The 27,638-nt window shown below is 39.6% G+C and overlaps 1 protein-coding gene across 1 annotated transcript; it reads right to left on the reverse strand.

The window, feature by feature from the left end:
* Nucleotides 1-2,486: 2,486 nt before the first annotated feature.
* On the reverse strand, nucleotides 2,487-26,875 carry SLC17A8 (solute carrier family 17 member 8). Its single transcript, XM_058805490.1, has 12 exons — nucleotides 26,733-26,875; nucleotides 19,845-20,097; nucleotides 17,653-17,771; nucleotides 14,199-14,313; nucleotides 13,640-13,727; nucleotides 11,691-11,777; nucleotides 10,626-10,765; nucleotides 9,011-9,160; nucleotides 6,308-6,440; nucleotides 4,924-5,034; nucleotides 3,449-3,576; nucleotides 2,487-2,825 (listed from the first exon to the last, which is right to left on the reverse strand). The coding sequence occupies exons 1-12, from the start codon at nucleotides 26,873-26,875 to the stop codon at nucleotides 2,487-2,489; spliced, it is 1,806 nt and encodes a 601-aa protein (XP_058661473.1).
* Between the last annotated feature and the right edge of the window lie 763 nt (nucleotides 26,876-27,638).

The following is a 27,638-nucleotide window of genomic DNA, read 5'->3' on the forward strand; positions in this document are numbered from 1 at the left end:
AAAAATGATGCTGCTTCTAAGCAAATGTTACTGCTTCTAGAGTAATACATTGTCTGGTCTTCTCTTTTCTCTCTCAGATTATACTTATACAGATTCTTATACTGAATCCTTTCATAATATGGTTTTCCCTATTAGACTTCCTGTAGCAACTATATGAATGTTACGTTACTGGAGAGGGAGGAAGAAGCTGTTTGCTTTGCGCATATGCACAGTGGTGGACCTCTTTCTTTTGTAAATTGCGGTGAATGTTGCAAAATAGTTTGACAGCAGCTGGTCCTGCTATTGTGATAGACTAATGAGAGTATTTGACCCAAGTTCCTAGCAATTAAATCCCCAAAAGCTGACTATCATCTGAAAGAAATAAGATATTTTCTTATACCTGTTCTAAATATCAGTAGTGAAATAAGGAACTATAGTCTAAAATGAGTTTTTGAATTTGAAAAAAAATATTATTTTCTGACTTAACAGCATAAAGTGACAAGATGGGTTTTTTTTGACTGGCTTATTAATAAATTGTTTTTTTTAAAAGCAGTATTGAGCTGTACCATAAAACTACCCCTTTCATTAAATTATCTGCTCATATCGAAAGTCTTCACTGTAGTCAAATTAGGCATTCAACTCACTTTCCTTCTTACCCATATACAGTTGCAGATTGGATTTTGCTGAGTAGAAGAGGCACAAGACACATGAACAGAGAATTAGCTAACTTCCCAATATACCTGTTTGTAGGGAAGATAAATCATCCATGGATTCAAATGGTTGTACAAGTGTAATTGCACTCATTCTATTCAATTGCAGTTCAATAAAACAGCAAAATGCATCTGAGAAATGTTCAAACCCTGTGTGCATCACAGTGGCTGCACACGGTTCACAAGAACAATAATACTGAAACATCACAAAGCACAGCATAGGCCAGACAAGATAGCTTTCACTTGAATTTAATGAGGCAGTAGTCATAATGAGAGACAAATTAAATCATATTTTACTCATATTATCCATTCTGAAAAGAGTATTAATGCCACAATGAGTCTCTGAGTTGCAGCTAACTGAGATGATACAGCATGCTCCACTGTTTGATTCTAAAAATGGTAGAAAAAGGCCAAAGCCACTTTATACTGTCAAATGTACACCAATGGCAGAGGATAATTACTTTTATACATAGGTACCCTGTTGACTCTCAAATGGTACAATACTTCATTCATAGCAAGAACAAGACTGAGGCATTGAAAAGTTACAGATCCAGAACTAAATACTCCTGTAAGAAAGCTCGTTCACCTAAATGAGAACTGTTGGTGTTGAGAGCAGGAACTCTGCCAGTATAATACTAGAAAAATATATTCAAATTAGTGCACAATGATGAATTGAGTGAGAATCCTAATCAAAACAGGCTAATAATCCTTTCATAAGGATTATTAATACTGCATCACTAACGATGATTTTGTTTTCAAAATTACTTCATGCCAGCACAAAATCTGTGGAGGGGGAGAAATTTTACAAGTATTCATTTTATGGTCTTATCCACACTCTGTGGGGTGTGCATATAAAGATATCTGCCAGTCAGTTTGTAGGAACTGTTGAAGGAATCCTGTGCCACCTCTGCCACATGTTCCTCTTCCCCTTGTTGAGTGACTATTAGTAATTAATTACAGCCTACTGTCATAAATTTACTTTTCCCTCTGCTCTGATCTTTTAGCATGAGTTTGTGGTTTGACATGGATTAAGCGGTTCAAATGCCACCCTACAGGAAACCTAAAAAGGCAAAGCAGGACTGCTCATTACAGACTGTGACACCACTGGAGACCCAGGGATTACACAGATCACCGTGGATCCACCATCTGGTATCATGTAGTGAGAGTCCCTACAAAATCTATGTATTGGATAAGTGGGTCGTAGTTGCTCTGAATGAGCCACAGCTGTGAAGTCCTTAGTTGGGCAGCAGCTGTGGCTTGCAAAGATAACTGGGATAAAAGGGGGTGGGTTGAGAGCCCAGGAGGGGCCCCTGTAGAAATCATGAGGAACTGTGCTACAGAGAAGAGCTACATGGTAGAAAAACAGCTAGAAGGTGTGGACTTTAAGAATATAATAACAATAGTATGGAACTCTAGAAATATGAAATACAATGAGATGACAACAATAGTATCGCTTGTCCTTTCTCTGCTCAGATGAGATGATGAGGGAACTCCTTGCTCCTACAATAAGTTCTACAGTTGCATCAAGCAGGAGCCCTGCCAGGGCTGGTCATCTAACTGGCGCGGAAGCTCTCCCAAGGTCATATAATGGCTAGGAGAGGATTTAGGATCACTTATCCCAGTCCTATTGTTAGCATTTTACACACCACTGGGAGGGAACTATCACCCCTCAAATCTAGCCGTGTGGCCAGATGTTACATAATTGAATAAGACAATAAATGTGAATACCTGATGATTTGGGGCAGCTAGGCAGGAGTCATGGGAGTAGCTGCTATACAAATCTTACAGTTTCAAGTGTTAAGACAAATCTTGAAAATTTCCATTTTCACAATGGTAAGAAGTCTGTTCCTCCATGTCTTGAGTTACTTGCTTTTGCTGCCTCCATTCCCTTCTCTGTACTTCACTATTTTGATTGGTAGCACCATACATTTTCTTTGGGCTTACAAAAGTTTCATTGTTCATCTCTGTTTCTTCTGCCAATTCATCCTGATCAATTATGCCACATTTCTCTTCACTGAGGTTTTCGGGGTCAGCCCATTCCTGCTTCTCCCCAGAGGCAAAGATAGCGTAGAATATCACTCCACTGTAATGCACCAGGGCTGCAATCAGAAAGACGTTCTGCCATTCCTCACGGGTCTGAAAGAATGGTGCAGGTCTCATTAAGTTCCCAGTAATAAGAAATATCACTCTCCAAATTATGCCATGAATTAGCTCATATTGAGGAGTGACTGTGAGCACTGTTTGATTCCTGATGCTGAAGATAGAACAACGTATGAGAACCATTGCAAAGATTTTTTTGTACTATATATAACTACAGCATATATTGAACTTGGGTTTCTTTGTTGTTTTTTTAATAGTAAAGTTTCTCTTTTGCATGTGAGATATTTGTGGAGTTGGAAATGCAAGGATTTCTCTAACAACTACACAAATATTATTGTAGATCAATGTTTGCTTCTCTACCATAGGGGTATGGATGCATTGTAGAGGAGTTTTCCAAGCCCTATAAGCATTGCACAGTTGTATGGAGATGCTGCAGAGACTCAGGCTCAGGTGGTATTAAAAAATATCTGCCTAGACAGATAATTAGTTATAATAACTGAGAATTAGGCCAAAGTGGTAATTAAAAAGTGCATATTTAAGACAAACATAAAGAAGCTGCAGAAACCAATGATGGAATGGTATCCCCAGGAATCTTTAAAAAATGTCTTAAATTTGTTGCATTAACTAACCCTTTTCCTAGAAAACATGGAGACTGTTACCTTATGTTTTGTCATAGCACCAACAATGAGTGGGCACACCATTCCTGACAGTGTCCCCACACCATTGGAGATCCCCATCAGAATGCTGGCATAACGCGGGGCTATGTCCAAGTGATTCACATTGAAGCCTACAAAAAATGAGAGAAACAGCCAGCTGAACAGCATTGCCCTACCAGGCCAACAGGGCTTTCTGCAGCCATTCTGGCTGAAGAAGGCTAAAAACGTTAGCCACCTCCCTAGTGCACCTCCAAAGATTATGTTGTACAGAAAATAAAGTTTTGTTTGGCCCTGTTTAAAGTGTCTGTACTTTCCATTTTCTCATACCTGAACAGTGAACTTGGCAAATATTTTTAATTAAGGAATCAACGCCTCAAATTAGTGAAATGTCTTCTATCTTTTTATTTATGTAGTAGGGTTTTTAATTCATTTCTTTCAGTGTTTTAACCACATGAGTGGTTTAACAGCAGTTTAACAACATGATAGAAAAATAGAATATAAACCAGTAGGAAAAACAATTATCCTTACTGCAGTTTGTCTTCTGAGCACATATTTTATTAAGAAATAAAACCAAATACTAAATGTCAGCTGAGATATTTATCATTCCTTAGGTAATGAAAATTAGTCATATTAACTATGGTTGATCACGAGAAGTGACGATAAATTTCAAGTGCATGGTAATAAATAAGGTAAGAAATAGACTACTGGGAAAGTCCTGCAATAAAAGTTGATTGATAGAAATGACCAGTTATGCAAGCACCTCGTAACTGAGCAGAAAAACCCCTTCCCATCTGCAGAATCCTGAAATAACTGAACACCAGCAGTTACTTTGCTGGTCAATTTTGTTCAATAGATTCATGTTCTTGGCAGTCTTCTTGGAAGATCTTCAATCTTAAGAAAATCTTTAATCTTCACAGCAAGAGGAGTTTTTTCAGTGATGCTGGTACTGATGGTGCCACAAAACAGCTTGACACTACAAAACGTGGGTGAGACTCATGAAAGTGTTAGAAACAACTTCTGGAGAAGGGCTGGATGTAGGATGCAACGGAGGGAGGGCTGAGATAGGAAGCAGAAATTGGGTGCTAGGGTTTGGGACAGAATTGTAACTGATAGCCTTTGTGCAACTATTCCCTGCAGAGTAATTCTCTCTCTCCCTCTCTCTCTGTCTCTTTCCTTTTAGGCATACAGATAAATAGGATGAAAAGGTGACTGATAGTGTAAAAGTATATTAGAAAATAACAGCATAAAGCTGATGTAAACAGGGATCAATAAAGAGCAGGTTCTTTTCAAAGCTTCAGGTATTGTGTGCAACATGTTTCATAGATACCAAAGTAAATTAGTGAAGAAATAACAAACACCCCATAAGTTGCCACATTAAGAGCAAACAAAATAATAGAAATTATGACAGTAAGAACAGTGAGGATAATAACATCAGTTTTATCATGAATAGTAAAAGCAAGAATAAGATTAATTCTTACCTGAAATTGCAAAGCCACTGAAGCCTACTGCTAACACCAGAAAGGAAATAGCCACGCCTTTTGTGTGAGAATAACCAACCACCAAAAGCAAGGTTGCTTCCATCCCAAAACCTTCCAATGAAACACATGAGAATGAATTGCATTTAAATTTCTAGTTGCAATGAAAATACTAATAAGCACTCTCCAGAGTAGCAGCTTAAAATGAGAGAAAATTATTTTGCATCTTTTAGCTATTCTTGAACACAACTGGGAGATTTGTGCATTTGCATAAGTATTTGTATATTTATTGTTTGAGAATATATTCTTTTTTTCTCCTCATTCACTGCTGTATACATGACCCAAACCGTTGGTGAAGTTAATTCACTGTATTCACTGAGCAATACAGGAAGAAAATTGAGAAAGCAAGTCTGTGCAAAGAGCAGAAAAATTCACAAACCCATAAACATTTGAGTGAAAGAAGAAAAACACTTGCCTTTAACTTCTCATGGTTGTAGTGATACAAGAATTTCTTGGTAAATGGACCAAAAGAGTATTTTACATACAACTGTGTTACCAACACAACAGGACATCCCTGAGCATCACAGGGAACTTTCAGTCTCTGCCATTATTGGAAATTAATATTTTCTAATATGTAACATTTCAACCCTTCTGTTTTGTTGTTTTAATGACACTATTAATATGCTCTGAAAATACAATTAATTTAACCATCCTTTCTGAAGATGCATAGCCAAGTTGTGTGATATCACTGGCTGCAGGCATCTCTATTTCTAGGAGTCTGTGCCATCTATAAATAATGCAAGCCAGCAATTGGCAGAGGGCAACTAACTACTCCATAGGCTGTCTGGCTTGAAATCTTTTCTCTAATTCAATATCAACCCTACATGTCACTGATTTTTCAGTTCAGTTATGGAATTGGAAACAAATTACTTCATGCTGGGTTAAAATTTTCCTGTTCATCTTTCACTTTTTACCCCCACCCTAAACCTTCCAGTCTAAACTTGTCAGTGGGCTCTGCTGGGAGTAGCAAATGGGAACATGGCCAGTTACTTCAAGAATATATCCATTGGGAAAGGGTCCCTCCAGCACCATGATACAGGGTTAACTTTGTATGAGTTTGCAGGATGAGGCCTATTTGATCATACTATGCTATTGCCTATTCAATTATTAACCAGACTTCTTGTCTCCTCCCTTTTTTAAAGCATGCTCATATGACTAAGGATTTATGTCATGAGGCATCAGCTCTCCACTTAAAGCTTCAGATTAACCAGCTATAAATGCAATCTTGAGTAAATTGTCTCTTATTACAGTTAAACATGGGCAAAACTATGATACTTGGACTGACTGCACACCATTGAAATGCCATATTTTCAGAATCCAATAGTACCTCCACAGTTCATGACCTTCCTTACAGTGGTAGTGGTTAAGATCTTCCTGCTCCGTAAGAAGTCAGCTAGCTGCCCTCCAATGGGCACAATGATTGTCATGACCATGTGAGGAACTGCAGACAAAAGGCCAACCTGAAATTAGACAAATGCGTGCTTAACTGTCCTTTCTCCTTCAAGATTTAGAGGCAAGAGAACAGGAACCATAATGATGCTTCATTTCTTTTCCCCTGGATCATTTTATCTGATTACAGCAGGTGCTTAAAACTGGGTGAGGGAAGAAAGATCTCCTTGTGGCCCAGGAGGGGAAACCAGAGCACAAGTGAGAATCTCACCTTTGAAATGCCATGCAATATCCCAAGTACTCATGGTTACTCTAAAGAGTTGCACAGAAGACTGTTTATATTAAATCCTATTGTAGACATCACAAAGCCCTGTCATTTGTCCTGATACTGGAGTGCTTTATCTTGGTTTTCAACTGCGTTTTTATATTTTTGTTATTTCTGTTCTCAAGGATCTCCTTCCTGAACAACAAATCAATCCCTGCTTCCTGCCTCAGTGTAAAGGAAGGAAACACCTGCACATTGCATAGGGACTGAAGACCATACAGCATAAAACCTGACATAATGAAATAATTTTACAAATAAAATGAAATAATTTTACAAATAATTAAATAATCGTAAATGTAAAAACATTGATTCCCTTTTATTCTTGTGGGATTACAGCCTACAAACTGATGTTCACCTTTTTTTCATTTTCCCAGAATCCCAGAATTGCTGAGGTTGGAAGGACCCTCCTTCTGCTCAAGCTGGATTGCATAGAGAATGTTGCCCAGAAATGTTGTCCAGACAGCTCCTGAGTATCTCCAAGGATGGAGATTCCACAACCAGGTAACCAGGTAATTTTTATCCTCTTCTTGATTTTTGTGGCTTTTCATTAGCAATGAAGATCAAAGGATCTGAGGACTCTGAGGAGCCTGTTCCAGTACACAGTCCTCCTTGCAGCAAAAAAGTGTTTCCTCATGTTCAGAAGGAACCTCCCATGTTTCAGTTCGTGCCCAGAGCACTACTGAAAAGAGCCTATTTTCATTATCTTTACACTCTCAGATATTTATACATATGGATGAGAACCCTGCTGAGCCTTCTCTTCTCCTGGCTAAACAGTCCCAGCTCTCTCAGCCTTTTCTCATAGGAGAAATATTTCCATTCCTTCATTGGACTCTCTCCAGTATGTCCTTGTTTCTCTTGTACTGTGGAGCCCAGAACTTGATACAGTACTTCAGGTGTGCCCTCACCAGTGCTGTGTAGAGGGGAAAGATCATGTCCTTTTACCTGGTGGCCTTTGTATGATGCAGCCCAGGATACCATTAGTCTTTACTGCAAGGAAACACTACTGGCTCATGTCCAGCCTGGTGTTCAGCAGGACTCCCAGGTCCTTTTCTGCTAAGCTGCTTTTCATACTGGTGCATGGACTTGTTCCTCCCCAGGTGCAGGGCTTTACACTTTCCCTCATTGGCTCCATGAGGTTCCTGTCAGCCTGCTGCACCAGCCTGCCAGGGCCCCTCTGTACAGCAGCACTACCCTGCAGTGTAGCAGCCACTGCCCCTAATTTTGTGTCATCTCCAAACCTGCAGAGGGTACGCTCTGCTGCATAATCCAGGTCATTAATGAAGATGTCAAATAGGATCGGAGTCAGTGCAATCCCTGAGACAGTTTTAGTGATCAGCATGTCATCTTCTAGAAGATTTTCTTTGAAGCAGTAATTTAGTCAGAAGTTTGCGTTTACTTTCAGCAATGTGCAACCTCATTACACTGACAGTTGGTTTTACACTGGTTTTAAATTAGTGAGGTTCACAGAGATGCAACTCTAGCATTAATGAAAAGCAGCTCAGAATAAACAGATGTACTTTTTCTTAATATCCCTCTTCATCTCCATGCTGTACTTGGCCATTTAGACTGTCATTGCTACCATGGCACAACCATTGCTTCTCTTGCAGAAGCTGGGCACACGGTGCTCCCAGAACAGAAAAATAATTATGTTCTTTATCAGCCTTAGACTTGCTTGAAAATAATTACCACATAGCAAGTATGTATGCTAAATGAAAGAGTTTTTAAAACTTTTCTAAAACAATTATTCTGTATTCCTCATTCATGCTCTAAAGAGGAAGTGTAACAATTCTGATTTTAATGAAATGGTGGTGGCACGGAATATAAACCTATAAAGAATTTGATCTTCATAGCTAATGAAAAGTCACAAAAATCAAGAAGAGCATAAAAATTAGCCGGTTAAATGCTGAACGGTCAACACTAAACAAAATGTACATTTCCATTTACTGGTTTTTCACGATATGTGGGGGCTTTAAATCAACTATTTCCCAAAATCAACTTCTCCATTCTTTCCTTTTGCTAATCATTTCATGCTCACATACTTTTATTTCTGTCAGGTCAGCAGAAGCGTGTCCCAGGTCTATCTGGTTCTCCTCAAATAACCAAACCATAGCACTAAGTGCCATGCCCAGTTATTTCTCTAACATCTCCAGATATGATGTTCACCTCCTCTCTGGGCAGACCATTCCAATATTTAACCACCCTGACAGTGAAGAAATCCTTCCTGATGCTGAACCTGAACCTCTCCTGCTGCATCTCCTAATTGTGTTCTACAGGCCATGGTATGCCTGCATGGTATGCTTATTCTCATACATTTACCTTGCTTATTGCAAATCCAAACACTTCTTCAAAGTAAGCAGGCTGACTTATAAGGAGCAAGTAGAAGGTCCAGCTTCTGCAGAAGTTTGCCACAATGATTGCATAAACTGGCATTGAAGTGAAAAATCTCTTCCACGGAGTACTAAATTTCTAAGGGAAAAAATCCCCAAAAATTTGGGTAGATAGAGGCAAAATAAAGAACCAATATCTTTTATTATCAAGTCTATTAGATACATTGCATACAACTTACATCACAGATCACTTAAAATGCAAGTGAAATATATCACTTGAATTGCTGGGAAAAACTAGGTAGAGAATCCTTCTTAGAAGTTAGGAAGTTAAAGGTGGACACTGCACTGCTATTGCCCTGCTTACTGAAATTACCTGAGGTCTTCTGGAATCCTGCTAGTAGGACAACAGGAGCAGTAAAAGAATCAAAGAAAACTAGAGAAAACCTTGTGCCATCCCCACTTTTTGGCTGATGCACTTTGAGACATTCTGTTGAAAAGAGTGGGGGAAAAGGGTTATCCAAGCTAAGACACGTGCAGTAGCACAGCAACAAGCAGCTACCTGCTTCAACCTAATTAGTTCAATTCAGAAAAAAAAGACCTATAACTTGCTTTTTTGGCATTTTCAATTAGTATTATGCTCCAGTACTCCATACAGCAGGAAACATATTGCAGAGACCTATTCATTGTTAATAGAATTCCAATCAGAAACTGAGATCTGTAGCTATGGCAATACACATTGACACTCTCCCTTTCTTTGAAAAAAATGTTAATTGTGTTCTACAGGCCATGGTATGCCTGCAGTTGTGTGTGCACCCATGAAGTTGGTACCAGTTTTCTCTGCAGAAAAACTGCACTGTACTGCAAGGAAAATCCATGACCTGGAACAAGTGTGTGTGTGTGTCTCCAGCCAAGACTTGATCAGCCAAATTTCAGATGCATGCCCAAAAAGACAGTCTGGTACTTTACACTCGCAACAAGGCTGCTACCCAAAACATGTAGAGGAAAAACCTGGGGTTACTTTGTTCTAGAATGTTCAAAACTGAAAGCTAGGAATGAACAAGAAACACCTTTGTTTTTCACAACTGGCAAAAAAAGTTGCCTAAAGGAACAGAAGGAAATTTGATGGGGAAATAGGTTTTAACTCAAAGTTTCCAGGATCTTCTCAGAGAGAGGATGAGAAGTCTTAAAGGATCTGAGCTGTGAGAGTGAGCAGGGCAGAAACCCAGTCCTTAAGCTATTAGATTTGCAATCATCCTTAACAGGAGTTCAAAAGGCAGCTGGATAATTTAATATCTGCAGTCAAGTTCTTATTTAGCAAAATCCATGATTATTTTTTAGAACAAACATGACAATTACTCAAGAGCAGGAGATCAGAATGTGTGGTTCCCCCTCCCAACCCCTCCCTTCCCTCCCTAGATCAGAGAACATCCATAAGCAAAGACCTTAAATAGCATTATGAGTTTTCCTGTACTTATCCAGTCTAGCTGCAAGAGTCTGATTCTGTAATTTTCTTGAAAGGAAAAGCCCCTAGTTCAGGTAACAGTATCCATCCAGTCATATGCTGATCTACTCATAAATGACAAAGAAAGCCTTTTTTTACTTACACTTGCATTAGCTAGGCTGGCTCCTTCTCCTATACTTGTTTCTATATATATCCTTTCTTCACTGGTTATTGTTGGATGCACAGCAGGGCTCTCATAGGCGTGAAGTAGCCAAAACACATACCAAACAATCCCAAACATTCCTGAAGAGGCAGGAAAAGCAACTTGGTTTTCAAAGCCAATAAAACTACACTTCAGTATCTGCAAGCCTTGAAGTTTATTTCAAATGCCAGTTAACAAAACCTGCAAAGAAATTATGCCCAGGAAGTAACAACATATGGCAACTAACTTTGTGTATATTGTATGCCTGCTTGCAAAGCATTTGAGCATTTTGGCACTTTTATTATTTCTATGCATGGGGCAAAGAAAAGGCAGGCAAAAACCTCTCTGTAGGACCTAGGGAAAAAAAAATCAGATGGGCCATAAAGTGGTGGGAATCTGCATGAAGGGACTTCACTGTAAGGTGGCAATGGCAAATCTTTTGCTGTGCCCTGTATTTCTGGGGAAGACAGAGAAAACCCACTTTAACTGGGCTGCCGATGTGCAAGGCTGGTTGCAGCCACCTCTGCCATACACTGTGAGGGGAAGAATGAGGCATCCCAGATCAGCCACAAGGTCATACCCTTGGGACCATTTTGTAAAGGTGGCACTGCTTTATTAAAGGTGGGCAGCATGGGGAAGATTTCTCAGGGCAGAAGTTTTCAGGTCCGTTTGGCTCCCTGTCAGCAGCATTTGCTGCAATTTTTGCTGTTAGTGTCCACTCTGGGACAGGTCTCACACAAGTGTTTGTGCTGTGGAGGAGCAAGTGTTTGTGTTGCAACTGCACCCAATCCTGTCACTGGGTGACCATGGGCTGCAGCCTGATCATAAAAATTTTGCAACCTTTTGTAACAGACGATTACAAAATGAAAGCTCTCAGAATCTGCAATAAGCAGGGAATAAATTGGAGCACCCATTTGCAACCTCTTTACATCAAAATAACTTTGATCCGTCCTTGTTAGACAGGTTTTAGCAAACGACTGGCAGTACTGATCTAGTGGCAGATGTCCTTCATGTTAGGCAACTCACCATAAATATAAAAGACTGATGACCATCCTATGTACTGTACCAGCACTCCTGCCAGGGGCATGGCCACCACTGCGCCTGCGTAAGACCCTGAAGACAAAACAGATCAGTAAAACATGTCAGCTGTGGTAGGTGTGCCCAGCTCTCAGAGCACATGATCCAGACAGGTGCTCATGAGAGCAGAACTGGAAGGATATGTTTGACTGACTTTATGAACTTGGAGGATGGGATGGAAACTGCAAAATTTTGACTGGGATAACAGGAAGAACTGTGACCCCTCATGCATCACCAGTCTCATTTTGGAGAGTTGTGCCCTGTAGGGAAATAGGATTTGAAAATCCAAGACTGATGACAGAAAACTGCAGAGACATAAGCTATATGTGTGCTCTTGAGTCAGAAATCCCACCTGGCACTGTGGTGTGTGAGGTGAGATTTGGAGGAGATAATGGACTGAGTTTCAGAAGTTTCATGGAGGAATCCTGATGGCTGCAGATATGTTGGGAGGCTCTTGTCATGGCCCTAGACCCATGACCATACAAGCACTGGTAGCAGGGAGGGTGTTCAAACCAACCCTGAGTATGTGGAACCATGCTTAATTCATATCAACAACATAAACAAACAGCTGGAATAAATAGGCAAATGTTGACAGGGGGATAAAAGAGGATAAAAATGTGGTCTGTGCCAAGGTTTCTGATTGGGAAATACATAATACTGGTGAAATATATTTCTAAGTGTCTTGTGGAAAGAGATGAGTATTTAAGTGTAATCTAGATAATAGGTTTCAGTGCAAGACAGTGCCAATGGCTTTATATGTGAAGAGTGTTGTTCTGAATTATTCTAGGAAATGAGATACTTGTGGCTTTGAGAATAGTACATGTTTTGTTAATAAACATTTGTTAATGCTCCACTTATTAGCAAATACTTCTTTGCAATGGTTCACAGTGATCCTTCTCCCTCATCTTCATGTAATTAATTTTTCCTACAGCTTTCCTACAGAAAAGCCCTAGGCCAAAATGTAGATAGAAAAACCAGGAACCTGCTTAACCTGAATTTTCCTAATTTTTCCATTGCTCCTATGCACCTTTCAAGTGCAAGGATCAGTGACCTGTAGTACTAAAATGGATGTCAAGCTGAAGGATGGATCTTTCTATAGAGATTCCATGCTAGAAATTTCACAGACGGAACATTGAGTGGAGAGGCTTTTATTTGGATCTTTTCTTCTGCAGGAAGTGAAAACACCTAAATAATTAAAACCTGAAGCCATCTGTAGTAAAAATAAAATTCCCATAATATTCAAACATGGGTTTTTATCTACTTGTTTCACTCTTCCTTTTATTTTCTATCTTTGTTTAGTGCTGTATTTTCCCCAGCCACACAACTCTACTGCTGATGGACAGAATTTTTTTTCCTGTGACTTTTACATCTTTACTGAACATTTTCTCCTACAGACATTCATCTTCAGCTGTCAGCATTGGAAAGGGACACAGAGAAGAGAGCAAAGCACATGTCTGATCATAACTCAAAACAAAATGAAGCAGGGCAGCTGCTGGCAAGAAGTTACATCACCTCCGCTGCAGTATATTGAGCAACCACCCTAAAGTAATGAAGATAATTTCAGATAATTTTTAAATGTGTGCTTGTTTAGAAGTATCCATTGAGTATGTATAATAAATGGAATCCCTAAGGATGATGCAAATAAAAAAATACAATATAATTTCTCTCATGTGAACCTCTAGACTCAGTTTATTATGAGAGCCATTTTGGTGTTGGCTTTAAATGATAAAATGATGGCATATTAAACAAGAAAGGACTCACAAGTTCCTAAGTTTAGGGTACAAGGTGATTGTAGCAAAGGGCAGAGTGTCTGTGCAACTCCTTCAAATAATGAAATTAATAAAATAAATCTAATAAGGACACATGCTTACATGAACCATACCGGCCCATGGACTCACCACAGAATGAAGTGGTAGCCAGCCTGCTCCTCTCCAGCGGCGGGGCCCACTTACTCCACATCCCGTGGCAGGCTGGGTACGTGACGCCCTGGCAGAATTTCACACATCACATGATTTGCTTTCACTGCGTTCCACCTGAAGCAGTTGCTGATGCTATCCCTACTGCCTAGCTGTTTGTCACCATGGAATGATACAGGAAGGGTAAGGTAAGTCTGGAAGAACTCGATTGCTTGAGTATGAAGTTGTCACACTAATCTGAATTACCCATTACCTGAATAGTAACATGTTCTGAGACAAAAACACTGGTTAGTATATGCAGTTGATGGCACAAGAAAACTAAAACAACTCAAATTGCAGCACCAGAAATATACATTTTTCTTTACTTTAAGTAAACTTAGAAATATAATCAGTATAATTTAAAAATTACAACCTCAAAATGAGCAGCAAGTAAAACTGTATATTGATGAGAAACCCTGATCAAAAGAGATCTTACAACTTCTAGAACCAAATCTCAAAATCAAACTCAGTTTGAAAGGACCAAAATGGTGTGTGGTCCTACCTCCACCAAACCTTGAAGAATTCTTACAAACATCACACATCCATAATGCACTCTTGCTGCAGAAGGGATGATCATGTTCAGTGTAGATGTTAGAAAGATAGCTGCACCAAATACCCTATGGAGAAAAGTAGCATAAAAGGGAATACAATTATTATCTATTCTTCAGAAGTGTTTTCATGTTCCACTTTATAAATATTTATAAACTTATTTTAAAATATTTTGTTACAATTCTTTTTTTTTAATTGTTTGCATTTCAGTCTCTGAAAACTTGTACGCAGGAAATATATGTGACTTCATTTTTGTGTCTGATCTTATTCACAGTAGGGTTAATGGTTGTGTTATAGCATGAAAAATTTACAGTCAAAGAACAACACTGTTTTATCTAAATTCTCTACACCTATTGACAAAAGCAAAATCCACGCCTAGAGAGCTCATTATCTGAGTGACAAGAAAGCACTAAAGAGATGAGCACCAAAGCAAAGAAGCTGAGCAGGCTTCTACATAAATCAGTTCCTTTGTCACTTCTCTAAGTGACAAATGAATTGATTTATATAGAAAACAGTCTGAAAATATGAATTGGAATACAAAGCCCACAGTCATATCTTGACATTTAGGAGACTGCTTTAAAAGTCAAGTAAACATTTAACTGAAAAATAAGTATATTATTTCTCTGTTGTGATCCCTGAAGAAAAGACTTCTGCCTTTTGCTTTCTTACCACTAATAGGAATATCAGGTCTGTTATCATAACACTGTTGACTCAGGGAACTACAGCAAACCATGTGAATTAATAACCATGTGAAAGAAGAAACTGTAACAAAGAGAACATGTTTAATTATCCAAACAGCTATCTCTAAAGACTGAGTTTCAAATCTCTGCTACTTCTTTTAATGCCAACTGTTAATATCCCTAGGTTGTAAATGCATCATTTATAATGAATTAGAACCAGTCACTCTTCTGCTACTATTTAAAGGGTTGAGTACTGTTTCCACAGAGGCAGCATCTTTTCATCAATTCACTGCCATTTATCCCAAAGAAGTTCGTCTCCACTTTGACAAGAAATATTCCAGGTTTTTTCAATTCATTCACATATTCTTCTGTCCTCACTACCACAATTCCTGGGCAGCTGCCACTTTTGGATCAAAGCAGCTACAGACTCCTCTGCCCAGCAGGGTGCTCTTCCTGAAAACTGATATCAAGAGGTGCCTAGTGTTTCATGCATCCACCAAGCAATTCTGACATCACATTTAGGTGTGTGTTTGAGGATAAGCACCAAGTTAAATGGATGGTGTCAGTAAATGATTGATGAACTTTTTGGTGGAATGCAGACCACATCAATTTGGGTGAATGTATTGAGTAAATTACATAGTGTTAGAGGGGTTTGGTGCAAACCCAGAAAGCACTCAATATTTTCAGCCACTGTGAGATCCATTTGAATCCCTCACTATTACAGATAATTATGTGCATTAGAGAAGTGCCTGGAGTGGGTTGTCCATAGGTATGTTCAAGGTTGCACAGTTTAAACAAGTGGCAAAGGAGTCTTTGCCTAAATCTATGAGGTCATTATTAGCATAGAATCTCATTTCCAGAGTGCATCTGGGACAAAAGAAAGTTTTTCCTCTTTCTAGGGCTGGTAGGTTCATTGGCCACAGAACCCCTATTTTCCTGCTCTGTATCTCAGCAAATAACCCCTGAAACTGAAACTGAAACTTGGCACCAATGGTGAACCTACCTGAGCTGAAATTGGTTGGGTAAATGAGGAATACAGGAAAAACATGGACTTAGTGAATCCTATTACAGCAAATAGAAATTCTCTTTGAGCTCATCTCTTGAGCTATTTTTGTTCCTCAGCAAATTCTACTCCTAAACCCAGTTATGATGGGCAAATCCATAATGTGATGTTATAGCATAGCTTTAGATTGAGTTGGAAACTCTCACAGGGATAAATGCCGAGTTTTCTGTGCTTGTGAACAGCCTGTATTTAAGGAAACACTCTGCTGACAGAACACATCAAGTTATGATGTAAACATGGTTATTTTTTACTACTTGCAAGCAAATTAAGGAAACAAAAGCTAAACTAATAATATGCTTAATTATTTAGCCAACAGTGTCCACATCTGTGTTTTGGAGCCCTTCTGCTGCAAAAGCTGGTGGCAAGACTAGAAAGGCTGGAGAAGTTATTAATCTTAGCTAATTTGTTTGGCTTACTTGGCAGATGGAAAATTATTGTGCCTAGGCACTGTTATGTGGTAGAGAAATAAATAATTGAGGATGAGAACAGTGCTGAAGAAGCAGTGCAAACCAAACTCTGAGTAACTTTTGGTTATGGACAGAGCAGAGTAGGACTGAACCATCTGGGCAATTTTGTGGGATGATTCTGTTCTGGAGAAATTTCCACAAGGGCATATGGATGGGAAGAACATCCCAGTCTTGTAACCCCCATAGCTCTTTGGAGAATGCAAAGATTTGGGGCAAAGTACAACATAAAACTGGTTTTAAAGACCCTTTCCAGTTCTGAGACTATTTGTACATAAGACATCTTGTTTGCAGAGAACAAAGTTAGTACCAGCCATCTTTTTTTATTTTAATCTGTAGATCCCAAGTACCCTTAATATGCACATCTCATGAGCTCATTCACAACCAGCTATGTTCGGACAACAACCCTCTCTCTTGTGATAATACTCAAAGTTCTGAAGACCTTTTGATGTAAAGTCTAAAATCAAAGTTAACATTGACAAAATTAACTAGTTTTTCTTATTCACATTTTCAAAAGCAGTTGAATTAAAAAAAAAAAAAAAGGCTGACAAACACATTGATCATAAAAAAAAAATCTGTACAGATTCTCAGACTTCACCAAGCAGAAATTGGGAGGCTCTATTAGAAGTCCTATGCAATTTTAATTGTAGTCAGTACTGTATCCAGCCTTGGCAAGGATATTTGTGTGCATGAGGATAGACTTGAGAATTCCGATCATAAATAGTTCTGGAATTCCTTTATTCCCAGCTTCAGTCCACAGAGACTGTGGACAGTTAAAGGAGGAAGACTAAACACTGCTGGAAAACTATTGTTTGGTATTAAGTTGAGGTAAAGAGCACTAAGGCAACTTCTTAAAGACAAATGCTTCAACTATTGTTGGAAGTATAAGGTGATTTTCCTTGAACTCTTCAGAATGCATTATTGTTTAGAGAAGAAATGTGTAAATATTTGAGATAAACAAGTTAAATTGAAAAAATCAGCAATAGACCCATAATGGAAGTCTTGTCCTCAGAAATATTTTTAATCAATTATTATTAATGATTAATTATTATTATTAATAATTCTTGATAAATACTGAATTTTCAGCTTCAGATGTGCATTTCTGAAAAGCTAATTTGCTATTTTAGTAATTCCCATTTACACAGTGTAAAACAGTTGACAGGCTCTAAAGCGTAATTCCTTTGCTTGTTGTTTTCTTACCTGTTAGCAGCCAATTTGTTTGAGATGAACCCTCCTGGAATTTGTGTCACAATGTAACCCCAGAAAAAAGAGCCATGAATGAGTCCTACAGTCTCTGGATCCCAGTTGAATTGGGCTGTCTGTAAAGGAAATGGGACACATGCTGCAAGATAAAGCATTCTCATTGTGAGGTAACTGTTGTTTTACAAGTCTCACAGAAGTCACCCTGTGCACCAAATTAAGCCTCTCTACACTGGCTGCTCAGGATTGCTGGGCTTGAAAACCTCCAGTTAAGGCAAAAGGATGTTCAATTCCCCTGTGAAATTACTGCTTTGGCTCTTAGGAATGAGAAAGGTTTCAGCCATAAAGCACCTAATGCTGGACCTTCAACTTTGCCACTTGCCACTGCTTCCCCATAGGCTACTTAAACTTGAAGCCTTTGCTTTCAAGACTGCTCAGAGTTATAAGAAGGACCTGATAACTTTCAATGGACGTATCCATTTTCCCAAGCTTATCAAGGCTGCTTAAAGCCTTTGAGTTGATTTATTTCCTGGTCAGATTTGTTCATGGCTCTCCCTGTCAGGGCCCAACTCTGATTCTCCACTGTCAGCATCAAATGGCATGGGGCAGAAAAGAGTTGGAGGTGGGAAGAACATCTGAAGACAAAGCAATCTGAAAATAAAACCAGGTAACACTAGCCAGTGACTAGTTTATCTTTTGTTAGAAGTGATGCCATAGTAGCCAGTTTTCACTAAAATACCACACAGAACTGGCTGCTGTAGTGATAAGCATTGACATCTCTTTTTTCGATATTACTTTCTGCATGTTAAAGAAAAAAGTTTTTCCCACTACATTGATTTTTTGCTCACAAAGAAGCAAACTGAAAAACAGCTCACTATTTGACCTACAGCCAGATGGCATTAATTAGCCAGACATGTTTACTGAAGGCTAAAGGGTTTCCTTCCCCATCAGTACTCATTTTGATGTGTCTCACTTTCCTGTGCTGAGGCACTTCTGTTTAAACACCTAACTTTCTACTGGCAATTTCCAGTTGAGTTTCTAGGTAGTGTTAATTTCTGAAGGCAAAAACACCATGAGATATGGAAGAAGGCTCCTCCTGATTCAGGAGATGCTCATACCCAAACACTATGAGTTTAGATTTGTGGAAGAAATGTACTCCCATTTTCTGAAACTACCTCTTCTGAGCTTCCCAACCTATGCAGGCACATACTTTCTCTTGCTTAAGTATAGAACCTGGAAGTCCCAGAAGGACCATGGAGATCAGGGAATAGACTGAATAAATACAAATTCAGCAGGAAGTCTAAGCATGGCTCCTATGATCATGAGTCCTGGAGATAGGCATATTTTAACATTGGAAATTTATGATAGACATTTTCTGCACTCTTCTTTACCAAAAGTTAAAGTGTAGGAGAAAAGATGATGAATATTTGCACAGCATTTCATTCTAGAGTCAAGATTCCTATGAATTTGTTAGACCAAAAACATTCAATAGATATCCAAAAATAAGTCAACAAGTAGAGCAAATGTAGAGATTTAAGTTCATAAAATCCACAAAGGGGCACTTGACATCACAGCCGAATACTGAGGGAGGATGGGGAATGCTGTGATGTCATATGGATTGGATGCACCTGCTGGAGTGCATTGAGATAAAGCTGTGTAGGATCTGCTATGGACCACATGCCATCCACTGCAAATTTGAAAACAGCTTGGCACCTAGCTCTTAATAGCTCCTAACAACAATCTACACTGTCAAAAACCTGATGTCTTATTGCCGGTGACTGCTTTAAGGTCTTGAAAATTATCCACTGATATGAATGTAGTGGCTGCAGCCCTACATAAAATAATTGCTAATTCCTTCTACAGTAGCATCACAGCACATTTCCCTGAGAGACAGTAAAGAGCAAAAGCTTCTGCCACCACAGCAAAATCTGTCTACAGCTGACAGATCAACGACCTGGGAGACATGCAAATTCAGTTCTCATTTCAGGTACTTAAACCCTCTCTGTGACACTGCAAATCCTCAGATCTTGAAGGTTTTTCATGTGACTTCATCACCTAAATAGGAATTAAGTGCCTGTGCATCTACGTGCATCAAGACTGATGTGTCTCCCTCATTCTCTCTTGCTATGTGGCATTTGGGTGATTTCGCAGCAGGATCAGCTCAGAGCAGTGAAAGGAAACCATTTTCTCACCCTCAGCTCTGGCTTTCCATCGACATAGACAGTGTTGTTGTTGACCATCTCCACGATGGCCACGCCGAGGTTGCACCTGATGCCGAAGGAGATGCAGAAGCCCAGGCCGCTCATGATGGCGATGATGTAGCGCTTGGGCAGGCCGCAGCAGTGGCACTCGCATGGCGTGGCCCGGCGCCCGCTCGCCGCCACGGGCCGCCCCTCCGCCGTCAGCTCCAGGGGCTCCTCCTCCACATTGGTGCCATCGAGCTTCCTAAACACACGAGGGAAGGAAAAATGAAGGTGCCCTGTCGTCTCAGTAAAATTTGCTGAAACGCGGATGGACAGCTCCGTGCTCCGGTCACCTGCTAGCTCCTGTTGGGAGGTGCTTGTCTTTGGGTAGTTGTGAGGTGAGCTAATGATGGACAGGCTGTGAAAGGTTAGCAGAGACCACACTTTTGCCTGAATGACTTCTGAAGGTTGCACATCTGAACCACCCAGCCAGACAGCCAGCTGCAACAATGTTCACAGGCTATTCATGAGCACAACTATGAGATCTAACTGGAGGTCTGTTGTGATAAATTCCATTGATTCTTTGGAAAATTTACATATTATTAAATTAACCATAATTTCTGACTAGATTTACTAAGCAGAGCTGCCAGTATATTTCAAGGATGAAGGCAAATACAACACAAAGCATGGTTTCACTCAGCCCCAAACTTCCTGGAATTTGTTTTCTCCTGTGAGACAAAAATCAGAGCTGTACAGTAGAGGAGAAACCTCTCTGGCGTCAGATCCCCTTTTAAAGACACAAAAGTGACAGGCCCAGACTTTATTTGCCCATCAGCTACCAACTAACACAGGAGTGCCACTCCTCAGGCTTTGCATATCCAGCCTTTCCTTTTCCCACAGGCAATCTACCTGAGATATTCATATTGAACAAAATGGCACTTTCATGCAATCTGGAATTGCATGATAGTGCAATTAAAATTTAATTTGGTCTTGAGATCTGATTAGGGCTATTAACATCATGCTGCAGGACCAGGCAAAGTCTGTCATAGGAAAGGTGAGGTAAGAAAGCACTAGACACACCCACCAGACCAGAGCTAAATAATTCCTTTTCTAACACTGCCTTTACAGGTATATTTTAAAATGCAGATTATGGTTTTTCTGACATGCTGAAACACTGAAGGACATGGCTAGCTGTGACTAACCCACTGAACACTAACCATAAGCTTAAGGTTATGCCTTTACTAAGAGAGGCCTTGATCAGGCCTTTCAGTTTTGGCATCACCCTGAAGCACTGAACTCAGGATCCAGCTCTCTTTGCGCCTGCCATGAAGTACTGTGTAAATATTTAACCTAAAGGAAGCCCAGCTTGCCATGTAAAATGATGAGATTATTTCATTTACTATTGTCTGATAAGGAAAAACATATTTCCTTCTTCCACATATCTGGTTGAGTGTATTTGAAATCTAATGTATATATTTGATATGTATTTGAACATCAGTTTTCAGTATGAAAATCAACATAAACAACTCTGACAGAGCATACATGGATGGGCTACATCTGACTGGGCTGGGTTTTTTGGGACAGTGTTGGTTAAATCACTGCTTTTCCCAATTGCTTTAAGTCTAATGCACTACCCATAATCTAACAGATAGTACTCTGCACTGGACAGTTTGCAGATAAACACATTAAGTATGGCTTCTTGTGCACTTAAATCTATCTTTCCAATATAAGGTTTCACTTCAAAATATCATTTTTAGGTTCTAGAGCTAACTGGAGCATCATTTACCATATTATTCCTTTTTACATCACAATATAAACCCATTATTTCAGCCATAGTCTTAGCAAAAAGAAAATAAGCTACAGTCCATCAGCTCATGTTTTTAAGAAACACTAGAATCACAGCGTTTTGGGCCAAAAGGGAACTCCTGGGATTATTTTATCTAATTCCTTTCTCAAACCAGTGCTCACTGCAAAGTTAGATCTTTAGCTCATTGTCAGACTGGAGCAAAGCCTTCGCATTCAAGCAAAGTAACATAGAGAGTGTGATCTTACTGTGGTGTTATTGGGGGTGATGGAGATCTTATGATTCACCTGCAGGGAAACAGCATTTGTTAGTGACATGGGACTACAGAGACTAATTCAGTCAGGCACTTGAAAAAGAAGACACCAGTATTCCAAGCCCTATGTGTTAATAGAGGTAAAGATACAAGGAATGAGATATGAAAAATAAAGACCTCAGGAAGTGAAAAAAAATTGAATAATTATTTTTGAACTGTTATAATCTCCAAAGTGCTAAGCCAAAAGAAATAATTTGTCTTTCTCTAACAGAATATAAGATATTGATGGAATTAAATCAGTTAACTATTCTCCAAAAATTAGGCTCTATTTATAAGAGAGACATTAGACTTTAGGGGGTGCCTTATTTTGGGCAGCTGGCAAAAATTAGACACTTCATGCAAAGCCAAAACATCTGGACATTTTCAGCTGGCTGTCAATTCAGATAGGCATGAAAACATCCTTCTGCACCAAATTCAGTGCTAAAAGTGGTGACCTAGGACTAGAACTATGGACCAATATGGTCTCTGCAGAGAAGTTCATTATTCTGCTATTGTATTTGACTAATGTAAAGAAGCAAGTTGAGGACTGATCCATCACCCCAAACCCACGCAGTTTATTTCCTGCTCCCAGAGATTAATTTCAATGCCTCCATACCAGGCTTGTCTTGGAGAAAACTATTTTTCAGTAGCAGTCCAAACACATAGGTATTTAAAAAGTGCAGGCATTCACACAGCCAGTGTCAGCACTGCTTTTTTGGTATTATTTTATTGAACAGGTACTTAATGAAAATATGGCAACTCCATGAAATGATGAGAAATTTATCTTCCAACTGATCCATACATTTTCATAGTGTCAGTGAAAATTTTTACTAGTTGTTTACCAATGACTTAGAAGGAAACTGGTTCAGGGCCAGTGCTCTCCTCTAATTATCAGCCTCATTCAGGAGATGCAGGTGGACATGCACTGGACAGTGCAATTTCCTGCACTGGACATGTTCACTTCTTAGATCTGTTTTTTCCTTTTTCAGCAAATGTACAACATTTGGCAAGTAAGAAGGGCTAAGTTATTTGAATCTGCATCCATATTCTGTGCCCAAATGTCATAATAACTTTATGCAACATTTCTCTTTTTTATTGAATGCCTACTCTGGCATATACAGAATTGTGAATGCATGAAAGAAATATTAAAAATCCCTATCAGTAATAAATAAAATCCCTAGAGCACACTCTGTATTTAAGGGGGTTTTAGCAGAGGAATTAGTTCTTTCTAGGTGTACTAGAATTTAATTTCATTTATTAAAAACTCATTGATTGTACAGTAACAGACAAATGTTAATGTCTGTTGTGTTAAAACACATTCTAGAATGGATTTCACCAGATGTGGCAGCCTTTCACAGCTGCAGCACAATCATACTCAATGTTCAAAGCTCACACCTACAAATCCATTAACTACAATGATCCCTGCATAACTTCAGAAACCAGTAATTATAATTATCAATAACCAGAAATACAGTAATAACAAAAAAAAAATCATTAATCCAAAAGCAGATATAATCTCGTAAGATCTTATTAATTCTTTGGGGATTTGTCCAGGTGATAACTTTCCATAAGAAATCCTGTATTTGATGCATTGGTACCAAATCCCGGCACAAACACCGAACTCTCTCGAGTTACTCAGGGCATGGGACCTCTCTTGCTTGTTTCTGCATGGTATTTCCATGAAACCCACAGCAAGGCTCAGACATGAGGGACTGCATGGCCCAGGTGCTGCCCTCCTGGGCTGCAGGGCAGTGTGTCCTTGGTGCAGTGAAGGAGCACTGCAGGGATGTTGGGCCCCTGGGCGCTGCGGTGCAGCGCTGCACAAGTGCTCTGTGCCCTGGCACTCACAGTGCTACAAAGGCACAACTCGTGCATCAGCTGGGCCTGCTCACCCCACACAGTGCTCACAGCACTGCACAGTCTGGGAGGCACCAAGCCCCCCCAGCTTTTGCACAAAGGGAAAATCTGAGAGGAATAACTCCATGATCCACCACAGTCAGAGGAGCCCTGTCTGCAAGTGTCTATCACCCAGCTTCAAGATGCAGTTTTCAGCAGTTTAGGCTAATTCACCAAGGGACATCTAGAGCAGCCAGAATGACACCTATCAAGGCTACACTTCATACAGCAGCCATTTGCCATGGCCCATATGTCTTTTCACATTAAAAGTGATAATTTTTAAACCCACTTAAACACTTCCCACTTCACCAAGAAGCCCACCGTTGCCATTAGCTGGTCCAGGATTCCTGAAATCCTTAGAGTAGGGAGAGCCTAATATCTTACTTCAGTCTTTGGCTTCTTCCTTGACTACAGTAAGTTCACAGAAGGACCAAAGTGTTTCGGTCTGTCAATAAGATCTGCAGGAAATCTTTCTTTTCTGAGAAACATAGTGATGACAGAGCCACAATTCTGATATTCATTCACCCAAGCCTTGAATTCTCTGGTTTTTTTTCTGCCCCACTGCATAAAATAATCAAGAAAAAAACACTTTTGTATTAAAAAATTATACAAAGCATTTACAAGATTTTCTAAAACATTTTCTAAGATCTCACAAATTAAACAGCTGCCAATAGCCTAAAGAAAGGATGGCTCTTGGGTCTTCCAGTTCAGTCTTCCCTGCCTCCCTTCCAGGATCCAGACACCCTAAAGTCACCTCCTGTGAGTGGATTCTTACTTTGCAGCACCCACAAATAAGCACACCTGTGAGGAGGCAGTAAGCTGCTTTATGCTGCTTGTGCTTTAGCACTTGAGCTGGACTGCGGATAATTGCCATGGAGCAGCTGCTCTTGCCAGGCATCTGCTTCTCTCTCGTTTGCAAGACAGAGGAAATGTGGCAGGAAGGCACAGGCCAGTCATATTTACCAAAGTTAAAACATGTTTTTCTACACACTTTGTCAGTTTTGACATCAACACATCAGTCAGTGAAGGCACACTTGGAGATCTAATCAAGGATGTGCTTTATAATAATTCATCAAACTATGATGAATGCTAGAAGAGAAACCAAATTTTTTGCTGATTTTCACCACATTAAAGACAATTGTATTGGATGAAGAGCAAAGTCAAGGTTGCAGCTGGTATATAGATATATGTGCCACCATATAAAAACACAAGTGTGTGTTGTCATTTGTAGACTAAGATGTAGAGAATGAAGTTCATATTAAAAACATGCATGTTTCATTAATTTATGGAAACTTTCAAAGATGACTGCGTATTTCCTACAGGACTGCTCAAGTTGCAGCAATTCTTACTTAGATCTGACTGCAGAGATAATAAAAAGATTTTATAGTTTGGATTATTTCCTCTGCTGATTGGTATATCTAAGAAAGGCTCTGAGATACCTAAGTTTAAAATAGAAAATAATTACGTTCAGCAAACTTTCTTGCACCTCAAGTGATATTTGGGTTAATTTGATTCAGGAGCAGTGTTGCTGAAGTTGGCTACCTGTGCTATCAACTGTGTAGGAAGTAGCATGACAGCTTTAATACATGGCTACAAGAGGAGAGCAATCTGGATAATCTAAGGTGAGCCCAGTGTGCTGCTACACCACATATTCACTAGATACAAACCTTACAGGTATTTGGTCAAATTGACCGGCAGAGCCCACAGCAGAGAGAATTTATCACTGAATAAATTACTTTAATCAATGTTCTGAAAAATAAACAGATTTCTTGGAATTACTGTAGAGTATTATAAAAGTAAAAAAAGTAAAGCAAAACAGGTTTCATCTGTAACACTGTAAATTAAAAAAAGTTAAGTAGAAACTGTGTAGAACACAGATACTCTGTTCACGTGATACAGAAATAGAATAACTGCAGTATGTTATGTGTAAATTCTTACACATTTTCTTGTGATCAAATGCTTGGTTAGAATTACTATTTCTTGACTCAAAATAGCATTCCCAATAGAAGGCAAAGGGGTGGATATGAAAGCAAATATAATTCAGTCACTAGAAACACCTTCAATTAAAGTGTTGGCCTGATCCACACAAAGATTTAAAACACAACATCAAGCATGGGAGAAATGCCACTAACCCCTCTGGCTCTCATCTATTGATTACACAAATAAGTGTTGTCACTAGCCATTACAAACATAAATAAGCTTCTTTTTAAATGAGAAATATCTTCCCCTGTATGAAACTGGGAATTTCTTACATCAGATTTTCATTTCTCTAAAAATAGGAATCCTCCATTTCTTGGTTCATAAAACTATCAGGTTAAGATGAAAATCTTAAACTTTTTTTCTGCTTTTGATAGCACACAGCTGCTTCTCCTTATTCTCTCTCTAATTTGCTAGTGTCAGTAAAGTCACACATACACATCTCTATTCAATATATTTTCTCTTATTTCTCTTATTTCTCTGATTTGGAACAAGTTTTAAAAAACTCCAAACCTGCAATTTAAGAACATTAAGTCTAATTTCAAGAGTGCCATCATTGGGAGTGTTAATTCTCATTAAATGATTGCTTTTTCTTGTGCAAGTTAAACCACAGAATTAATCACATCTAATTATTTAAAGGTTTTTTTAATTAAACAGGTCTTCAAGCTCTTTTTAATATTAAAACATTATTTCATAATTTATTTTCACCTTTTTTGATATAAATAGTCTATGATCTACAGTCATATGCTGTTGTAACTGCTCCTTTTACATCTTCTGTCTTACAGCAAGCTGTCTCACTCTCTGTACTCAGATATTAATTTTGCAACTCTATAATCTGTTTTATGTTTTTACATATTTTTTCTATACTGCATTTCTCTTAATAAATGGAATCGATGGACCTGTCTGGGAATTTTCTGTTGGGTTTTACCTTCTCAGATTCCCCAGCGAGTCGCTAATGGTGTTCTTCACCTCTTCCTTTCCTGGGTTAAAAAATCTTTCTTTCAGTGAACCGAGCCCTTTGAAAGGCATTTTGTCTTTCTTCTTCAGTAAATCCCTTATGTTAACAAGCATTCACTTCTGCTGTCATATTTCCCAATGCCAGAGCCAGGAGCCTCCACCAGTCCCCCTGGGTGACCTCTGCAACAACAACCAGTTGCTTAAGAAAGGAGTGGGTAAAAAAATAATAATAAAAAAAAATAAAGTCAGATCTTGCAAAGCCAGAAGGGAAAAGCTGTGGAGCAAAGCCCCCCCAGAAGCACTCAGGGGCTCGGCGTGGCCCTGGGAGCAGCTCTGGTGCCTGCTGTCGGTACGCGTGCAGGGCAGCGGCTCCGGGCTGACGCTGGGAGCTGCAGGTGCTGCTCAGGCCAGCCTCCCTGGGCAGGAGTGCTGCCTGCTCCACAGGCAAGCCTCAGCCCGCCTCGCTGGGGCTCATCCTCTGTGCATCCCTCCCTCCCTCCCTCCCTCCCTCCCTCCCTCCCCTGCCTCTTTCACACCGAGATCCTGTGCAAGGTGGTGCTATAGTAACAGACACAATACCTGTCCTCAAGCCACTCCAGTTCGCTAATAAGACCTCATCTATGGCAAGGGCCAGAAGTTTATTAAATATTTACGAGACCTTTCTGCAGGGAGGGAATTATTGCGAGCTACAGCTCCCATTCACTGCGTACCCCCCACTCAGGGGAGGCCCCCTGCCCCAACACACTTGCTGGTTTGAACCCAAAGCTGCCTTCCCATGCCTGGTCATTTATTATTGATGTTGCTGGGCCCTTGGGCAGACAGGCATGGAGGGGCATTGGTGCGATGCTGTTTGAATAAGCAACGGGAGACCAGCCAT

This window comes from Ammospiza caudacuta, chromosome 5 (assembly GCF_027887145.1).
Source record: "Ammospiza caudacuta isolate bAmmCau1 chromosome 5, bAmmCau1.pri, whole genome shotgun sequence".
NCBI lineage: Eukaryota > Metazoa > Chordata > Aves > Passeriformes > Passerellidae > Ammospiza > Ammospiza caudacuta.